The sequence below is a fragment of the Trachypithecus francoisi genome, unplaced genomic scaffold (genome assembly GCF_009764315.1).
Source record: "Trachypithecus francoisi isolate TF-2019V2 unplaced genomic scaffold, Tfra_2.0 Lachesis_group12, whole genome shotgun sequence".
Lineage (NCBI taxonomy): Eukaryota > Metazoa > Chordata > Mammalia > Primates > Cercopithecidae > Trachypithecus > Trachypithecus francoisi.
Window position 1 is genome coordinate 5,305,693 of NW_022681457.1, and position 16,317 is coordinate 5,322,009.

The 16,317-nt window shown below is 56.2% G+C and overlaps 1 protein-coding gene across 5 annotated transcripts in view; it reads right to left on the bottom strand.

Annotated features, from left to right (window-relative positions):
* IL4I1 (interleukin 4 induced 1) overlaps positions 1 to 16,317 on the bottom strand; it is a 21,156-nt gene continuing 4,839 nt past the window's right edge. Inside the window, exons 2-10 of one of the 5 annotated variants that reach the window (XM_033224148.1) lie at positions 15,238 to 15,360; positions 12,410 to 12,556; positions 6,618 to 6,652; positions 6,284 to 6,522; positions 5,549 to 5,661; positions 4,800 to 5,001; positions 1,723 to 1,791; positions 1,289 to 1,425; positions 1 to 917 (exon numbers count right to left, since the gene is read on the bottom strand). In XM_033224148.1, coding sequence (XP_033080039.1) covers positions 17 to 917; positions 1,289 to 1,425; positions 1,723 to 1,791; positions 4,800 to 5,001; positions 5,549 to 5,661; positions 6,284 to 6,522; positions 6,618 to 6,652; positions 12,410 to 12,414 — 1,701 coding nt within the window. In that variant the 5' untranslated portion in view covers positions 12,415 to 12,556; positions 15,238 to 15,360 and the 3' untranslated portion in view covers positions 1 to 16. Of the gene's footprint in view, positions 918 to 1,288; positions 1,426 to 1,722; positions 1,792 to 4,799; positions 5,002 to 5,548; positions 5,662 to 6,283; positions 6,523 to 6,617; positions 6,653 to 7,303; positions 7,420 to 12,409; positions 12,586 to 15,237; positions 15,361 to 16,317 lie in introns of those variants that run through there. The other 4 variants (XM_033224149.1, XM_033224151.1, XM_033224150.1 and 1 more) reach the window with 4 other exon arrangements.

Here is a 16,317-nt window from a genome sequence, read left to right on the forward strand (position 1 = left end):
TTTTTCCGAAAATACTTTAATACAAGGTCCTCGTGTGGGTCGTGTGCTGGAGAGAGAACTGGCCTTGGGCTGCAGGGTGGCTGCCCTCTTCCTTTGCCAGGTCATGCGAGGGGCTGCCAGCCACCCCATGCACATGCCCCTGCCCCTCCGTGTCGGATGCAGGCCCCTTCCGGCTGTTGATCTTGATGGCGGCGCGCAGCGCCGACTTGACCGCCGTCTCCACCCAGCCGTGCGGGTAGGCGGTGTGCTCGCCGGCGAAGTAGATGCGTCCATAAGGGACCCTCCAGTAATCCTTTTCGGTTTGCCAGAGCGCCGGCGGCTGTACCACGAAGCCACCCTGGCTGTGCGGGTCCTCTGCCCAACGCTTGACGACGCCGGTGCCGTCCCAGAGCTGGCGCACGAGAGGCCCGTGCAATGCCGCCACGTCGTCGAGCGCCAAGCGCAGCGCCTCTTCCCGGCTCAAGCCGGCGAACGCGGCCGCCGCATCCGACCACGTGTACGAGGCCAGCAGCAGCGCGCCCTCGCGTGGCGGCGGGTAGAAAATCATGCGCGACGGGCGGTCGGTGTTCGAGTGGCCGCCTTCAATGTGCTCCTCGCGCCAGAAGGGCCTGCGGAAGCTTAGAAACACTTTGGTGGCCGGCACGTAGTGCAGCCTCCGCAGCGCCTCCTGCATGTGGCGGGGCAGCGGCGGCGAGAAGGCGATGCGCTTCACTGCCGGTCCGCTCGCGGTCAGCAGCACCATGTCGGCCTTCAGCACCTTCAGATTCCGCTGCGGGGGTGAGGTATCGATCTGCACGTGCACATCGTGCGGCCCCTGGGTCATCGCCACGACGGGCGCATTCAACAGCACAAGCCCGGACAGCGAGCTCAGCAGTGCGCGCGGCAGCAGGTCCCAGCCACCCACGATGCAGCTGTACCTGCAGGCGGGGCGGGGCGGGGTTGGGGGGATGACCTGGGCTCTGCCGCCCTGCCCCTCCGCCTGGCCCCACCCACCCCGGCAGCTGGCCCCTATGGGCACCGGCCCGCTCCCCAGTCATCCACCTCTCCCGACCCTGCCCGTCCCTGACATCCCGGAAGTCGCAGGAGTAGTGGATTGTGTGACCAGGGACCCCACCACTTCTTCTCCGCTAGACCGTGCCCTTTATCCGGGAACTCTTAGCCCCACTGCCGTCAAGTAGGCCACGCCCTTCATAACAGCTCCGCCCCCAGACCCAGAGGCTCCTCCCACTCCCTGCTACTTGTCTTGATTGGTCCCCGCCCTCCCCTGCCCGCCAGCCCCGCCCCTCACTGGAGTCTGTCGCTGAGGCAGCTGTGGGCCCGGAGGGCCTCGGCGAAGCTGAGATAGAAGAAGCCATCCTCAGACATCACGTCTCCCAGAAGCTGCACGGCCGGCCGGCTCAGGTTCCCTTCCCCGAGGAGGTATTCCTGCAGGGTGGGCGCAGGCCGAGGTCAGGGCCCAGGCAGGCTGCACCCCCGAGAGAGCCCCTCCGCAGCCCGGCCTCCTGGTCCCATGACATGTCCTTGGACCGTAGGATCTGGTCCCCGCTCACTGACAGATGAGGGAAACTGAGGTCCAGAGAGGGGGCGTGTCCAGCCCCCGGGTCAGGCAGGAAGGTGGTGGCAGGACTAGGGTCCCAGGTACCCGCATTCTGACTCTCTGGGGAAGGCCTCATGGTCACACTCTCTGCCCTGCCTCTCAGCAGAACCAAGGGCCCCACTTACCAAGAGCGTGTGCCTTTCAAACTTTTTCATCGCCTTTCTGCAGCCCAGTGCCTTGAGGTCTTTGAGGGCCTGTTGTGGAAGAAGCGGACATGGTGCTGAGCTGCCTGGGCAGCCAGGGTGGAGGCTGGGCCTGGAGCCCACACCCGGCTTCTCCTGGTCGTTCTGCCCATGGCTGGCCATTCACCACTCTCAAGCCCCTGGGCTTTTGCCCACACCGTGCCCTCCGCCTTGCCCTCCATGGCAACTCAGATGCCACCACTCCTCCGATCTTCCCGAACTGTTCACGCCGCCTCATCCCGCATTCGGCAGGCCAGGCTGGTCACAGCTCATCCCAGTTGGGTGTTATTTTGCCTATTTCTGGGCCAGCCAGCCTGTGAGCTCCATGGAGGCAGGGGTGTGGGCAGCTGGAGAGGAGGCTGGGAGAGGATCCCAGGCGTGCTGTGTCCTCCCGGGGCTCGGTGATTATTTGTTGCCTGAATCACTGTGGCCATGGACAGAAGCTGGTCCCGTGTCACTGGTCAGCACTGACAGGGCATGATGGCTGAGAAGTTTACCTACCATCTGTCCCCTGCCCACAGCCCTCCTGTGGCTCCCCAGTGCCTGGGGCCACAGGGTCCTTGCCCCTCAGCCTCATGTTCAAGGCCCCTGCTAGCCCCTCAATGTCTTTTTTTTCTTTTTTTGAGACGGAGTGTCGCTCTGTCGCCCAGGCTGGAGTGCAGGGGCGCCATCTCGGCTCACTGCAACCTCTGCCTCCCAGGTTCAAGAGATTCTCCCACCTCAGCCTCCCAAGTAGCTGGGATTACAGGTGCCCGCCACCACACCTGGCTAATTTTTGCATTTTTAGTAGAGACGGAATTTCACCATGTTGGCCAGGCTGGTCTCGAACTCCTGACCTCAAGTGATCTGCCCGCCTCGGCCTCCCAAAGTGCTGGGATTCCAGGCGTGAGCCACCGTGTCTGGCCTCAGTCCATGTCTTTTACAGCAGCTCCGGTTCTGTGAGCAGTGTCCAGTGCCCAGACCACCTGCCCTCAGGGCTCTCCCACCTGCACGTCTGGCACCTATTTTCTCCCTGCCTGTCTTTGCGTGGCACATGAGTGCCTGTCCTTCAGCACTTTGTTCAAGTCTCACCCCCTCCCAGAAGCCTCGCTGCCCCTGTCTAATTTCAGGCCTCTTCTTGGTCTACCTGGCTTCCCTATTCTGGCCAGGGCCTCAGAGGGAAGGAGGTGCCCCTTCACTCACTCATGCATCTCGCATCTCCCAGGCTCCCAAACCAGTCAGTGTCAAGGCATAGAAATGACCTGGTCTAGGCCGGGCGCAGTGGCTCAAGCCTGTAATCCCAGCACTTTGGGAGGCCGAGACGGGCGGATCACAAGGTCAGGAGATCGAGACCATCCTGGCTAACACGGAGAAACCCCGTCTCTACTAAAAATAAATACAAAAAACTAGCTGGGCGAGGTGGCAGGCGCCTGTAGTCCCAGCTACTGCGGAGGCTGAGGCAGGAGAATGGCGTGAACCCGGGAGGCGGAGCTTGCAGTGAGCTGAGATCCGGCCATTGCACTCCAGCCTGGGCGACAGATTGAAACTCCGTCTCAAAAAAAAAAAGAAAAAAGAAATGACCTGGTCTAGAAGGGCAGATGGGCAAGTGGGCTCTGACCTGGGTGGGGAGGGGATATTGGGTGTGGCCAGCTCCTCCCTAAAGGTATCAGGGAAGGCTTCCTGGAGGAGGGGACATTGGAGCTGGTTCTTGAGGGCTGAGCAGGAGTTCCTGTGTGGGGAAGGGAAAGGCAGTCTGGGCAAGGGAGGGCGATGCACAGGTATAGTGAGTGTGAGGGACACAGAGCTGGAGGCATGTGGGCCACCATGAGGACAAAAATTCCTTAGAGGAGAAAAGAGCATGAGGCTGGAGGGGTGCAGAAGGGAAGGCCAGTCAGGGCTCAAAGCTGAGCCCGAAAAGATCAGACTTTGTACTGGAGGCGGTGGGGAGCCACCAGGGGCTGTGAGCAGCATCACTCTGGGTGTGTGGGAAGACACTTCTGGTACCAGGTTGGGGAGACTGAAGCCTGGGCAGCTGGAGAAGAGGCTGGGGGAGGGTCCAGGGCAGAGGAGGAGGCCTGAGCTCGGGTGGGCAGAGGGGAGCAGGGCACAAGCATCAGGGGGCAGGGGTGGGCACTGATGGTGGGGGAGGTGGGCGAGGAGGAGGTCAGGAGGAGGATGGCTCCTGGGGGTCTGCCCGTGACTACGGGGTGGTGGGGCCATTGTGAGATGGGGGCACCGGGAGGAGGAACGGGTTTAGGAGAAGGTTCTGAGCCCAGTGGAGCTAGAGGGTCCTGGGAGGGACACAGGCCAGGGTCTCGAGAGGCAGATGTCTCCATCAGCCCGTGGATCTATGTTTAAGCCAGAGGTGGAGACTGGAGAGGTTGTCCAGGACAGTGTGTGGGTGAAAGGGGAAGTGGCCAAAAGCTGATGCAGCTTTGGGGTCAGCAGTGTTTATGGGGAAACTAAAGAACAGAGTTGGGGCCGGGGGCAGTGGCTCACGCCTGTAATCCCAGCACTTTGGGAGGCCGAGGCAAGTGGATCACGAGGTCAGGAGTTCAAGATCAGCCTGGCCAAGATGGTGAAATCCCGTCTCTATTAAAAATACAAAAATTAGCTGGGCAGGGTGGCAGGCGCCTGTAATCCCAGCTACTCGGGAGGCTGAAGCAGAGAATTGCTTGAACCTGGGAGGCAGAGGTTGCAGTGAACTGAAATGGCGCCACTGCACTCCAGCCTGGGCGACACAGTAAGACTCCGTCTCAAAAAAAAAAGGGGGGGGGGACTTGGGAGGTGGCCCATATGCGTAGAAGCCCCTGGGATGGCCCATTCTCACTCTCAGATTGCAGTGAGTACGTCAGTGGTTAGACCTCAGGGCACACATCCCCTTGGTAGAATTTCCATCTCCATCAACAGGTGCTCCACCCCGTGGCGGGGGACCCAAGGGATGACAGAGAGAAGAAAAGCCAGGCCAGGGAGCGCGCCAGGGCGAGCTTAGGAGGAGGCCAGAGAAGTCAGGGCAGGAGGAGGGTACCGGCGGTGCCCACCTGGTTGAGAGCCATCTGGTAGATGTCTTCGGGTGACTGGCCCTTTTCCTGGGGGCGTAGGGCGTAGCCCAGCTTCTCGGGTACCTTCTCCACCACGTAGTTGCGCAGCTTCACTTCGTGCACCTCCGTCCATGTGTTCTTATCGTACTGGGTGAACTTGGTCAGGTTGAGCCCCAGGCGCTGGCAGAGCTTGTGGAGGATCCTGATTCAGGGAGTGGGTGAGTGAGGGCTGGGCGCCGGTGGAGGTAGCCCGGTCCCTAGTGGAACTTGGAGAAGGGAGGTGGGAGGGGAGAGTAGCTGGGGACCAGCATGAGGCTGGGGGCTGGGCTAGATGTAGGGTGATCAATGCTGAGGGATGGGAATGAAATGGGGACAAGGTTAGAGGGCTTAGGGCAGTACCAGGATTAGGATTGAGTTAGGAATGGGAATACAGCCCAGCTTAGAATCGGAAAGGGGGACAGAGTTTGGGTTGGATGGAGGTTTGAGATGAAGAAACAGTCTGGGGCTGGAGTGCCTGAGGGTGTGGGGCCGGTGGAGCTGCAGGCCTGGAGGGGCCAGGCTTTTGCACCAGGCAGGGCTAGCTGGGGGTCTGGTTGGACTAGGTGGCCCGAGCATTGCCAGAGGCCCAGTGCTGGCGCTGGAGGCAAGACTGAGATGGGGATTAGGCGAAGGATGCCTGCTGTGGCGTGGGGATGGAGCTAGGGGGCTGGTTGAGTCTAGGCACACAGGTGGGTGGGTTGCCAGGTCACCTGTGAGAGCTGGGCATGCGCATGGCTCCCAGCTCCCCAATCCAGCCCGTGTTCTGGTCCCGGTAGGTGAAGATACGGCCCCCGATCCTGTTATCTGCCTCTAGGACGGTGACCTGAGGGAGGCAGTGGGGCGAGGAGGGCCCTTCAGCTCCACCCACTGACCATTCCCTGCCCCCTCCCACCCCGTGCCAGCCCCCTGGCTTCTTCCGTCCCCACGGTGGCACAGGAGACTAGGAGAGGGGCCCCTTCTGTATGTGGGGGAACAGAACCAAGTGAGCCGTTCTAGAGTGCAGCAGGAAGGCCGCCGGCTAGACTGCAAAGGGACTTCCCAGCTCGGGGAGTTGGGAGATAACCCATATGTGTAGAAGCCCCTGGGATGGCCCATTCTCATTCTTGGATTTCAGTGAGTAGGTCAGTGGTTAGACCTCAGGGCACACATCCCCTTAGTGGAGTTTCCTCTCCGCCAACAGGCGCCCCACCCCAGGACAGGAGCTTTGAGCCAGTGACACTTCCCTCTGGGATGAAACGTGGGACAGGAAAGTCTAGGGCCTCTCAGTGCAGACATGTGACAGCAGGGGGCTTGGGCCTCACCCTCAGACCACGGGGAAAGGTAGCCTCTCCCTCCACATCCCCACCCCCACCCTCTCAAGCAGGAACGAGGCCAGGTCCCTCTGCCCAGGGACTCCAGCCTGCAGCAGGAGGGACTCTAGGTAGACTGCAAGCAGTGCTTCCCACCTTATGTCCGGCATCGCTGAGCACCTTGGCAGCCACCAGCCCGGCCACACCAGCGCCGACCACAATCACCCTCTGGGGCTTCAGGGTCCGATTGAGCCCCCAGGTCACCACCTTGAGCAGCTGCTCATAGTCAGGATCCTGCATGCATTTCTCGAAGGGGTCCTGGCTGCGTTCAGCCTTCCAGTCCCGGGAGGCCGCCAGGCTGAGGAGGATGGGGATGAGGACGAGGAGGCGCAGGGCTGGGAGGAGGAGGACAGGGTCAACGGGTACGCAGCAGGTTGGGGGAGAGGGGTTCTACTCACTTGTCCCAGAGCCCCTTCCCCTGCTTACTCACCCAATGGGGCCATGACTCTCGGTGGGAGATGGCGTCTGGGGTGGAGGAGAAGGGAGGGCTATTGTGGCTGAGGCCTGTGACTGCTGCAGCCTGACTCTGTCTCCCATGGGCTGCCCAGCTGCTGGAGCCAGCCCTCCCCCAATCACTGCCCTCTTCTCTGGACCTGTGTCCCCCAACCCCATTCTTTCAGAGTCCCCTGGACCGTCCACACCTCCCTCCTCACCGGTCTCCACCTCTGCCACAGCTCTCGGGTTCCTGTCTTTTTCTCTTCTTTTCCCTCTTTCTTTTCTTTTCTTTCTTTTTTTTTTTTTTTAATAGTCTTTCTCTGTCATCCAGGCTGGAGTGCAGTGGTACGATCTTGGCTCACTGCAACCTCCGCCTCCCAGGTTCAAGCAATCCTCCCACTTCAGCCTCCCAAGTAGCTGAGATGACAGACACCCATAACCACACCTGGCTAATTTTTGTATTTTTAGTAGAGATGGGGTTTTGCCATGTTGGCCAGGCTGGTCTTGAACTCCTGATCTCAGGTGATCCACCCACCTCGGCCTCCCAAAGTGCTGGGGTTCTGGGCGTGAGCCATTGCGCCCAGTCTCTTTTCCCTCTTCCTCATCTCCCCCACTCCTGTTTCTCAGTCCCTGTTTCTGTGGGTCCTGTCTCTCTCACCCCACCACTGGCCGTGTCACTACCTTCAGCGCTCGGTGACAGCAGGACAGCGCGGTCCTCTCCACCGCCCTCCACTGTCTCTGCTGAGGCCCTTTCTCTCCCCTTAAACTGGAAGAGCCCCGCCCACCCCTCCTTTTGGGAAACGCCGAGAGAAATGAAACTGGTTTCCTGGAGCTGCCCTGGTCAAACGCTCAGAGTTTAGTTGAGGTTGGAGAAAGGGAGTCAGAGGAAGTTAATCAGTCTATTTTCTTCCTTTTGCCCCAGATAGTTTTGGGGTGGTTTGAGGCCAGAAATAGATGCTCAGGTAACCGTGTCAACAACGGGGAATCCCCCTCGGCCTGCCCCTGTCCCTGGTCACCAGGCCCCTTGTTTCTATCCTCCCCTGTGTTCTCTCTGCCTCATTGATTCCCACGGCATGGGGACAGAGCGGGTATGGGTCCCTGGGCCAGGCCAATTTTCCCCTCCAAGTCCCTCTCCGTCAGGTGTTGCCATGTCCTGCAGGGCCCCCCATGGTTCTGCTTCCCTCTCCACTTGCCACCCAGAGCCTCAGTCTCCCCCTCCGTCAAATGGGCGTAGCAGTGGGGCTGGCAGCCGTGAGCTCTGAGCCCGCCCTCCCCTCTGTGGCTCCCATCTACAGCTGTTAAATGGGGACGTCCCAGTGTTTTAGGATCAAGTGAGTGAATCCAGGTTAAGCTCTGTGGCCGGAACCTGGGGCAGTACTGGAAGCTGCTCCTTTGGAAATGCCAGCTGCTGTGGCCGCAGGGGCACTGGGGGGTTCTGTGAGTGGCAACCCGCCAGAGAGAAGTGCCCAGGCTTCACCCATCCCTGCCTTGAGAACCGCCTCGGTGCTCAGGCAGGGAGTGGGGCGGCACCTTGAAGTGGGTGGGGTGGAGAAACAATAGCAGGGACTTTCCTTGGGGTGGGGGAGAGGGAGCCAGGGGGTTGGTGAGGAGAAAAACCAGAGGGAGGCAGATTCTCTGCAGCAAGGGTCAGGTGGGGATGGGGGGGCATTACCAAGAAGGAAGATGGGAAACTCCAGCGGTAAATCAAAGAGGGATGCGGTTTGTGGCCGGGAGGGGCTGGGGGGTGAGTGTGAGTAAGAAGGCATATGATGCAGGGGCGGGAGGCTGTGGCAAAGGGAAATGATCAAAGAGCTGGATGGTTCAGGGACCGAAAGAGCTTGGGTCAGCAAAAACACTGACAAGGGCTGATGGTGGCTCACGCCTGTAATCCCAGCACTTTGGAAGGTCGAGGCAGGCGGATCACCTGATGTCAGGAGATCAAGACCAGCCTGGCCAACGTGGTGAAACCTGGTCGCTACTAAAAATATAAACATTAGCTGGGTGTGGTGGCATATGCCTATAGTCCCAACTACTCTGGAGGTTGAGGCAGGAGAACTGCTTGAACCTAGGAGGCGGAGGTTGCAGTGAGTTGAGATTGCGCCATTGCACTCCAGCCTGGGTGACAGAATGAGACTCGGTCTCAAAAAACAAAAAACAAAAAAAACAATAGTAACGAGGGCTGGGCGCGGTGGCTCACTCCTGTAATCCTAGCACTTTGGGAGGCTGACGTGGGAGGACTGCTTGAGCCCAGGGGCTTGAGAACAACCTGGCCAAGATGGCGAGACCTTTTCTCTAAAAAAGAAAAAAAATAGTAACAAAACTGTTCCCATGGCTATCACCTGCTTGGAGGCTGCCTGGTGCTCAGGGCTTTGCACCCATCGTAACCCTCACAATGCCTACATTTGAGGCCAGGCACAGTGGCTCACGCTTGTAATCCCACCACTTTGGGAGGCTGAGGTGGGCGGATCACTTGAGGTCAGGAGTTCAAGACCAGCCCGGCCAACATGATGAAACCCTGTCTCTGCCAAAAATATAAAAAATTAGCCTAGCGTGGTGGTGCACGCCTGTAATCTCAGCTGCTCAGGACGCTGAGGCAGGAGAATCGCTTGAACCCAGGAGGTGGAGGTTGCAGTGAGTCAAGATTGCACCGCTGTACTCTAGCCTGGGGGACAGAGCGAGACTCCGTCTCAAAAACAAAAACAAACCAAACAAACAAAAAACAATGCCTGCATTTTTATTTTTATTTTTATTTAATTTTTTTTTTTTTTGAGATGGAGTCTCGCTCTGTCCTCCAGGCTGGAGTGCAGCAGTGCAATCTCGACTCACTGCAACCTCCACCTCCTGGGTTCAAATGATTCTCCTGCCTCAGCCTCCCGAGTAGCTGGCACTACAGGCGCCCGCCACCACGCCCGGCTAATGTTTTTTGTATTTTTAGTGGAGATGGGGTTTCACTGTGTTAGCCAGGATGGTCTCGATCTCCTGACCTCGTGATCCTCCTGCCTCAGCCTCCCAAAGTGCTGGGATTAGAGGCGTGAGCCACCGCACCCAGCCCAATGCCTGCATTTGATAGTTGAGGAAACTGAGGCTTGGAGATGGCGAGAGGGTGGGGCAGGAGGACCCTGGGGCACAGAGAGGGAAAAGGCTTGGCCTAGGTCTCAGAGCTTCACTCACAGTAACATGCCGAGTATGAACGCAGTGGGATTAGGGCCTTATTCGCCTGGGCCTCGGCCTGGGTCCCACAGCGGGGAATGGCAGTGCTGACATTCCTCACCAGGTCGGGCGGACCCCAGGTCCCCGGCCCCTGCCCAGCAGCTTGTTCAGTCCTACAGCCACGTAACAGTGGAAAGGACCATGGAAAGGGGTGGAGCCCCACAGCCCACTGACTCCTAGGACATGTCCCAGGAGTTTTTGGGTCTCCAGAGTGGGTGGGCTCCGGCACCAAGCCCCTTGTCCTTATCACACAGGGTTGTTGCACAAAGCTCCTCTGGCTCTGGGCATATGTGCAGCTCACCTTGGTGGACTTCTGGGTTTTTTTTTTTTTTTTTTTAAGAGACAAGGTCTCACTGTCACTCAGGCTAGAGCACAGTGGCACAATCACGGCTCGCTGCAGCCTCAACCTCCCGGGCTCAAGCAATCCTCCCACCTCAGCCTCCCTAGTAGCTGGGACTACAGGACTGCACCACCACACCTGGCTACATTTCTGTACTGTTTGTGGAGATGGGGTTTCATTATGCTGCCCAGGCTGGTCTTGAACGGCTGGGCTTAAGCGATCCTCCAGCCTCAGTCGCTGGAGTAGCTGGGACCACAGGTGCATACCACCATGCACCACTAATTTTTTGTATTTTTTCGTAGAGACGGGGCCTCACTATGTTGCCCAGGCTGGTCTCAAACTCCTGGGCTCAGGTGATCCACCTGCCTTGGCCTCCCAGAGTGCTGGGATTACAAGCATGAGCCACTATGCCTGACCCCCTTGAGCTTTTTTGTGCATTTCACATCATCTTCATTCAGCATGTATTGCTTTTGTAATTAAAGGAAAAAAAAATCCCAATTAATGTTAGTTTGAAGCAATACATCAGACAGGCCAGGTGCCCCAAGTGAAGAGCAGAGGGTGCAAGTCAGCTGGCTCGGGACGGATGCCTTTCCAGAATGCTCTGTGGCCCAGGTTGGAGTACCGTGGCGCAATCTCAGCTCACTGCAACTTCCACCTCCCGGGTTCAAATGATTCTCCTGCCTCAACCTCCCGAGTAGCTGGGATTACAGGCGTGCACACCACCACGCCCAGCTAATTTTTGTATTTTTAGTAGAGACAGGGGTTTCTCCATGTTGGACAGGCTGGTCTCACAGTCCTGACCTCAGGTGATCTGCCCACCTGGGCCTCCCAAAGTGTGAGCCACCATGCCCAACCTCCAGAATCATTTCTGATACAACTAAGGAAATTGATGTTCAGGTTAAATTAGGTTTAGGGATGAGGGTGGAATTAGGGAAAAGCGGTTTGGATAGGTGAGTGGGAGACAGGAGGGAGGGGAGGGGTAGGTGGAGGGAGCAGACGGGGACGGGAGGAAAGGCCCGGTCAAGTATCTGTTGACTCCAGCTGGTTTGGGCATATTCTGTTTTTTTAAATGGAGTTTCTAGAAAACAAGGTTAATCCCCCCAGACAATGGTCTTTGGTGGGGCAAATCCTACCTTATTTGGTTGACTTCTAGAACCACAATGATGGTTTTGATGGGGTTTAGGTCATATCTATACAGCAGCCAGACACCTGGCCCTGGCCCCACGGGGGGGCCTCGCGGCCCATCAGGGCAGGTGGTGCTGATGAGGACTGCACAGATGTGCTGGGGACCGGGCCCCTGCCTTACGTATATACGCATTCCCTTCTCTGAGTCTGTCCAAAGACCTTAAGTGGTCAGTATTAAAACTCACTGGGCCGGGCGCGGTGGCTCAAGCCTGTAATCCCAGCACTTTGGGAGGCCGAGACGGGCGGATCACGAGGTCAGGAGATCGAGACCATCCTGGCTAACACGGTGAAACCCCGTCTCTACTAAAAAATACAAAAAACTAGCCGGGCGAGGTGGCGGGCGCCTGTAGTCCCAGCTACTCGGGAGGCTGAGGCAGGAGAATGGCGTAAACCCAGGAGGCAGAGCTTGCAGTGAACTGAGATCCGGCCACTGCACTCCAGCCTGGGCGACAGAGCGAGACTCCGTCTCAACAACAACAACAACAAAAAAAAAAAAAAAAAAAAAAAAAACTCACTGGCCGGGCACGGTGGCTCACACCTGTAATCCCAGCACTTTGGAGGCTGAGGTGGGCAGGCAGATCACAAGATCAGGAGTTCGAGACCAGCCTGGCTAACACGGTGAAACCCCGTCTCTACTAAAAATACAAAAAAATTAGTCGGGCGAGGTGGCGGGCGCCTGTAATCCCAGCTACTCAGGAGGCTGAGGCAGGAGAATGCCGTGAAGCTGGGAGGCGGAGCTTGCAGTGAGCCGAGACCACGCCATTGCACTCCAGCCTGGGTGACAGAGCGAGACTCTGTCTCAAAAACAAAAACAAAAAAACCCACAAAACTTTCACCAAGGCTTGGGTGGGCAGGGCCTGCCCAGGGGATGACCTGGGACCTGGGTGGGACTCAGGGGTCCAGGCCCAGATGGGGGAAGGGACTCAGGGATCAGAGAACAGAATTAGTGAGTCTCCTGATCTTTGGCCTGACCCCAGGACTGGGGCCCCCTTCCCATAGAACCCTCCTTCCTGTTTCCAGAACATCCCAGGGCCCCAGGTGGGGGCACTCACTGCATGGCTGGCTCTGGGGGGCTCTCTCAGCACCCATGGCCTTTCTGGTTAGCCCAGGACAGAAGTCATCGTTGGGCGTGTGCAGAACCAAGGTGAATGACGGCGGCGTTGTCCTGATGCCCTTGTTAGGTCAGAGATGCCAGGTTCCTGGTGTTGGGGTCAGAGCAGTTGGGAGGCTGTGAAAGGCACGTCCCCCTTTCTCAGAAGTGTTTTATTATGGAAACTTTCAAACATCTAAAACCAGAGTGAGCAGGGGATGAACCCAGGTGAATTCATGGCTTCACACAGCCTTTGTTTCATTCACATCCTCTCCCTCCCCTCACTGGATTTATGTTAGAGCACATCCCAGACACCATATTGTCTTTTTATTTTTTGAGACTGAGTCTCGTTCTGTCACCCAGGTCGGAGTACAGTGGTGCAATCTCAGCTCACCGCAACCTCCACCTCCCAGGTTCAAGCCATTCTCCTGCCTCCCGAGGAGCTGGGATTACAGGCACAGGCCACTACACCCAGCTAATTTTTGTATTTTTAGTAGAGACGGCGTTTCACCATGTTGGCTGGGCTGGTCTTGAACTCCTGTCCTCGGGGGATCTCTCCTGTCTCGGCCTCCCAAGGTGCAGGGATTACAGGGCTGAGCCACTGCGCCTGACCATGTTTTGCTTTTTAAAAACTACAATATTGGCTGGGTGCAGTGGCTCATGCCTGTAATCCCAGCACTTTGGGAGGCCGAGGCGGGCGGATCACGAGGTCAGGAGATCGAGACCATCCTGGCTAACACGGTGAAACCCCATCTCTACAAAAATCCAAAAAAATTAGCTAGGCGTGGTGGCGGGCGCCTGTACTCAGGAGGCTGAGGCAGGAGAATGGCGTGAAACTGGGAGGCAGAGCTTGCAGTAAGACAAGATCGCACCACTGCACTCCAGCCTGGGCAACAGAGTGAGACTCCACCTCAAAAACAAACAAACAAACGAACAAACTACAATATCACTATCATATTTTAAGATGGCAGCCATTTATTTTCTTTCTCTTTTTTTTTTTGAGACAGAGTCTCCTGACCTCATGATCTGCCCACCTCGGCCTCCCAAAGTGCTGGGATTACAGGCGTGAACCACTGTGCCTGGCTATCTCATCATTTTTAAAAAAAACAATTGGCTTAGGCTGGGCATGGTGGCTCACGCCTGTAATCACAGCACTCTGGAAGACCGAGGTAGGCGGATCACCTGAGGTCAGGAGCTCAAGACCAGCCTTGGCAACATGGTGAAACCCCATCTCTACTAAAAATACAAAAATTAGCCGGGCGTGGTGGTGGGTACCTCTGTAATCCCAGCTACTCAGGAGACTGAGGCAGGAGAACCACTTGAACCCGGGAGGCAGAGGTGGCTATGAGCTGAGATCACGCCACTGCACTCCAGCCTAGGCGACAGAGTGGGACTCCGTCTCAAAAAAAAAAAAAAGAAAAGCTGGTCGTGGTGGCTCACGCATGTAATCCCAGCACTTTGGGAGGCCAAGACGGGTAGATCACGAGGTCAGGAGATTGAGACCATTCTGGCCAACATGGTGAAACCCTGTCTCTACTAAAAATACAAAAATTAGCCGGGCGTGGTGGCGGGCACCTGTGATCCCAGCTACCCGGGAGGCTGAGGCAGAGAATGGCGTGAACCCGGGAGGTGGAGATTGCAGTGAGCCTAGATCATGCCACTGCACTCCAGCCTGAGTGACAGAGCGAGACTGTCACAAACAAACAAACAAACAAACAAAAAAAAAAACTGGTTGGTTTGTATGCAAATCAGAGTCCACATTGCATTTGAGTGACATTGTCTGGGTCAATAGTGTCACTTTCAGTTCTGTGAATTCAAAGGAACTAGGGTGTCTGATGAGACCCCAGGGCACCAGGCCAGTCCCCAACAAGGCAGCGCACCCGGTCTGCTTCTTGCCTGGAGAAATCTTTGGCATTTGAGAGGGTTCAACCTGATGGTGTCTGGAGGGGAGATGGGACAAGGGCGCCCACGTGGGTCACTGTGTTTGGAGTGACCAGGGCCCTGGTGTGCAGAAGCCAAGGGTGTGGTCCTGTGGGACAGGCAGGGGAACAGCTGGCGTCACTGAAACCTGGCTGGGGGGCTGGCTGCTGCCTAAGAAGCAGACCTGGCTTCTGAGCGTGAGGGCTTCGCTTCCTGGGAGGTTCCGTGGAGACATGCTGCCGTGAGTCTGAGGGCAGATTTTGAAAGCACCCTAACATTTCTGGGGTTTACTAAAAACTTGGGAGCAGTGGTGTGCTGAAGCCGAGTCATACCAGGTCATAAGAACTGATTTACACTTTCAGGAGTTTCAGCTTTTGCTCTGCAAGCCATTCATTATTAAAAATTAAATTGTGTCGATGATTAGATTGTACTAATAAAGAATCAAAAGTCGTCATTCCCTCATGATTTGATGGTTTGACCACATATTATACTATTGTATGTGCTGGGTTTTTTTTTTTTTTTTTTTTTGAGACAGAATCTCACTTTTGTTACCCAGGCTAGAGTGCAGTGGTACGATCTCGGCTTACTGCAACCTCTGCCTCCCGGATTCAGGTGATCCTCCCACCTCAGCCTCCAAGTATCTGGAACTACAGGCAGAAGCCACCACGCCTGGCTAATTTTTGTATTTTTGTAGAGACGAGGTTTTGCCATGTTGCCCAGGCTGGTCTCAAACTCCAGAGCCCAAGTAATCTACTCCTCTTGGCCTCCCCAAAATGCCGGGAATACAGGCATCAGCCACCACACCCAGCTCCCATTTGCCACTCTTATCCCTAAACAGGGAAAAGCAAAGCAGTATGAGCTGAGATTCACCTTTAAAAGCCTCTGATTCCAAATTTAGTCACCAAATATGTTGTCTTCATATTAATTAATGAGGAACTTAAGGGAAGGCCATTTGTCGGGACTGGCAAGGAAGCACGTCTGTGTATTTTCTTCCTGGAAAGGGAAACTGAAATTACAACGGAGCCATCACCCGCGGTGGCACCCAGTCGGTTGCTGGTGCTGCGATCTTGGGATCCCTCCTAGACCCCCCCAGGAGGCCTGCTGGGACCATTTCCCACATGGCTTTGGGGCAGAGCCTCCTGATTTAATGGAATCACTTGTGTTATTCAGGGTGGGGTGCTCAAGATCCCTTGGGGTATGGGAAGAAAATGTAGAACTTAATTTTTGTATTTTTTCAGAGTGTAACTTTTGTCACCCAGGCTGGAGTGCAGTGACGCGATCTCGGCTCACTGCAACCTCTGCCTCACAGGTTCAAGTGATCCTCGTGAGGAGCTGGGATTACAAGCACCCGCCACCACGTCTGGCTGTTTGTGTTAGTTATTTATTTTTTATGTTTCTGAGACGGAGTCTTGCTCTGGTGCCCAGGCTGGAGTGTGGTGGTACCATCTCTGCTCACTGCAAGCTCTGCCTCCCGGGTTCATGCCATTCTCCTGCCTCAGTCTCTCCGAGTAGCTGGGACTACAGGCGCCCACCACCACACCCGGCTAATTTTTTTGTATTTTTAGTAGAGATATTCACTGTGTTAGCCAAGATGGTCTCGATCTCCTGATCTTGTGATCCACCCACCTCAGCCTCCCAAAGTGCTGGGATTACAGACATGAGCCACCATGCCCGGACCCTAGTTTTTCTATTTTTAGAAGAGACGGGGTTTCACCATGTTGGCCAGGCTGGTCTCAAACTCCTGACCTCAGGTGATCTGCCTGCCTCGGCCTCCCAAAGCTGGAATCTGTTCTTATTTTAAAAATGTAACTGTAAGAAAGCAATTAAGCATTGCTAAGGTTTAATATGCAAAATAGGAAATAATATGCAAAGTAATAGGAAAATATACATACAGACTTTGGAAATATATGCTCAAATTTTCTCGTCATGATTGTTTGGCTCCTGCCAACG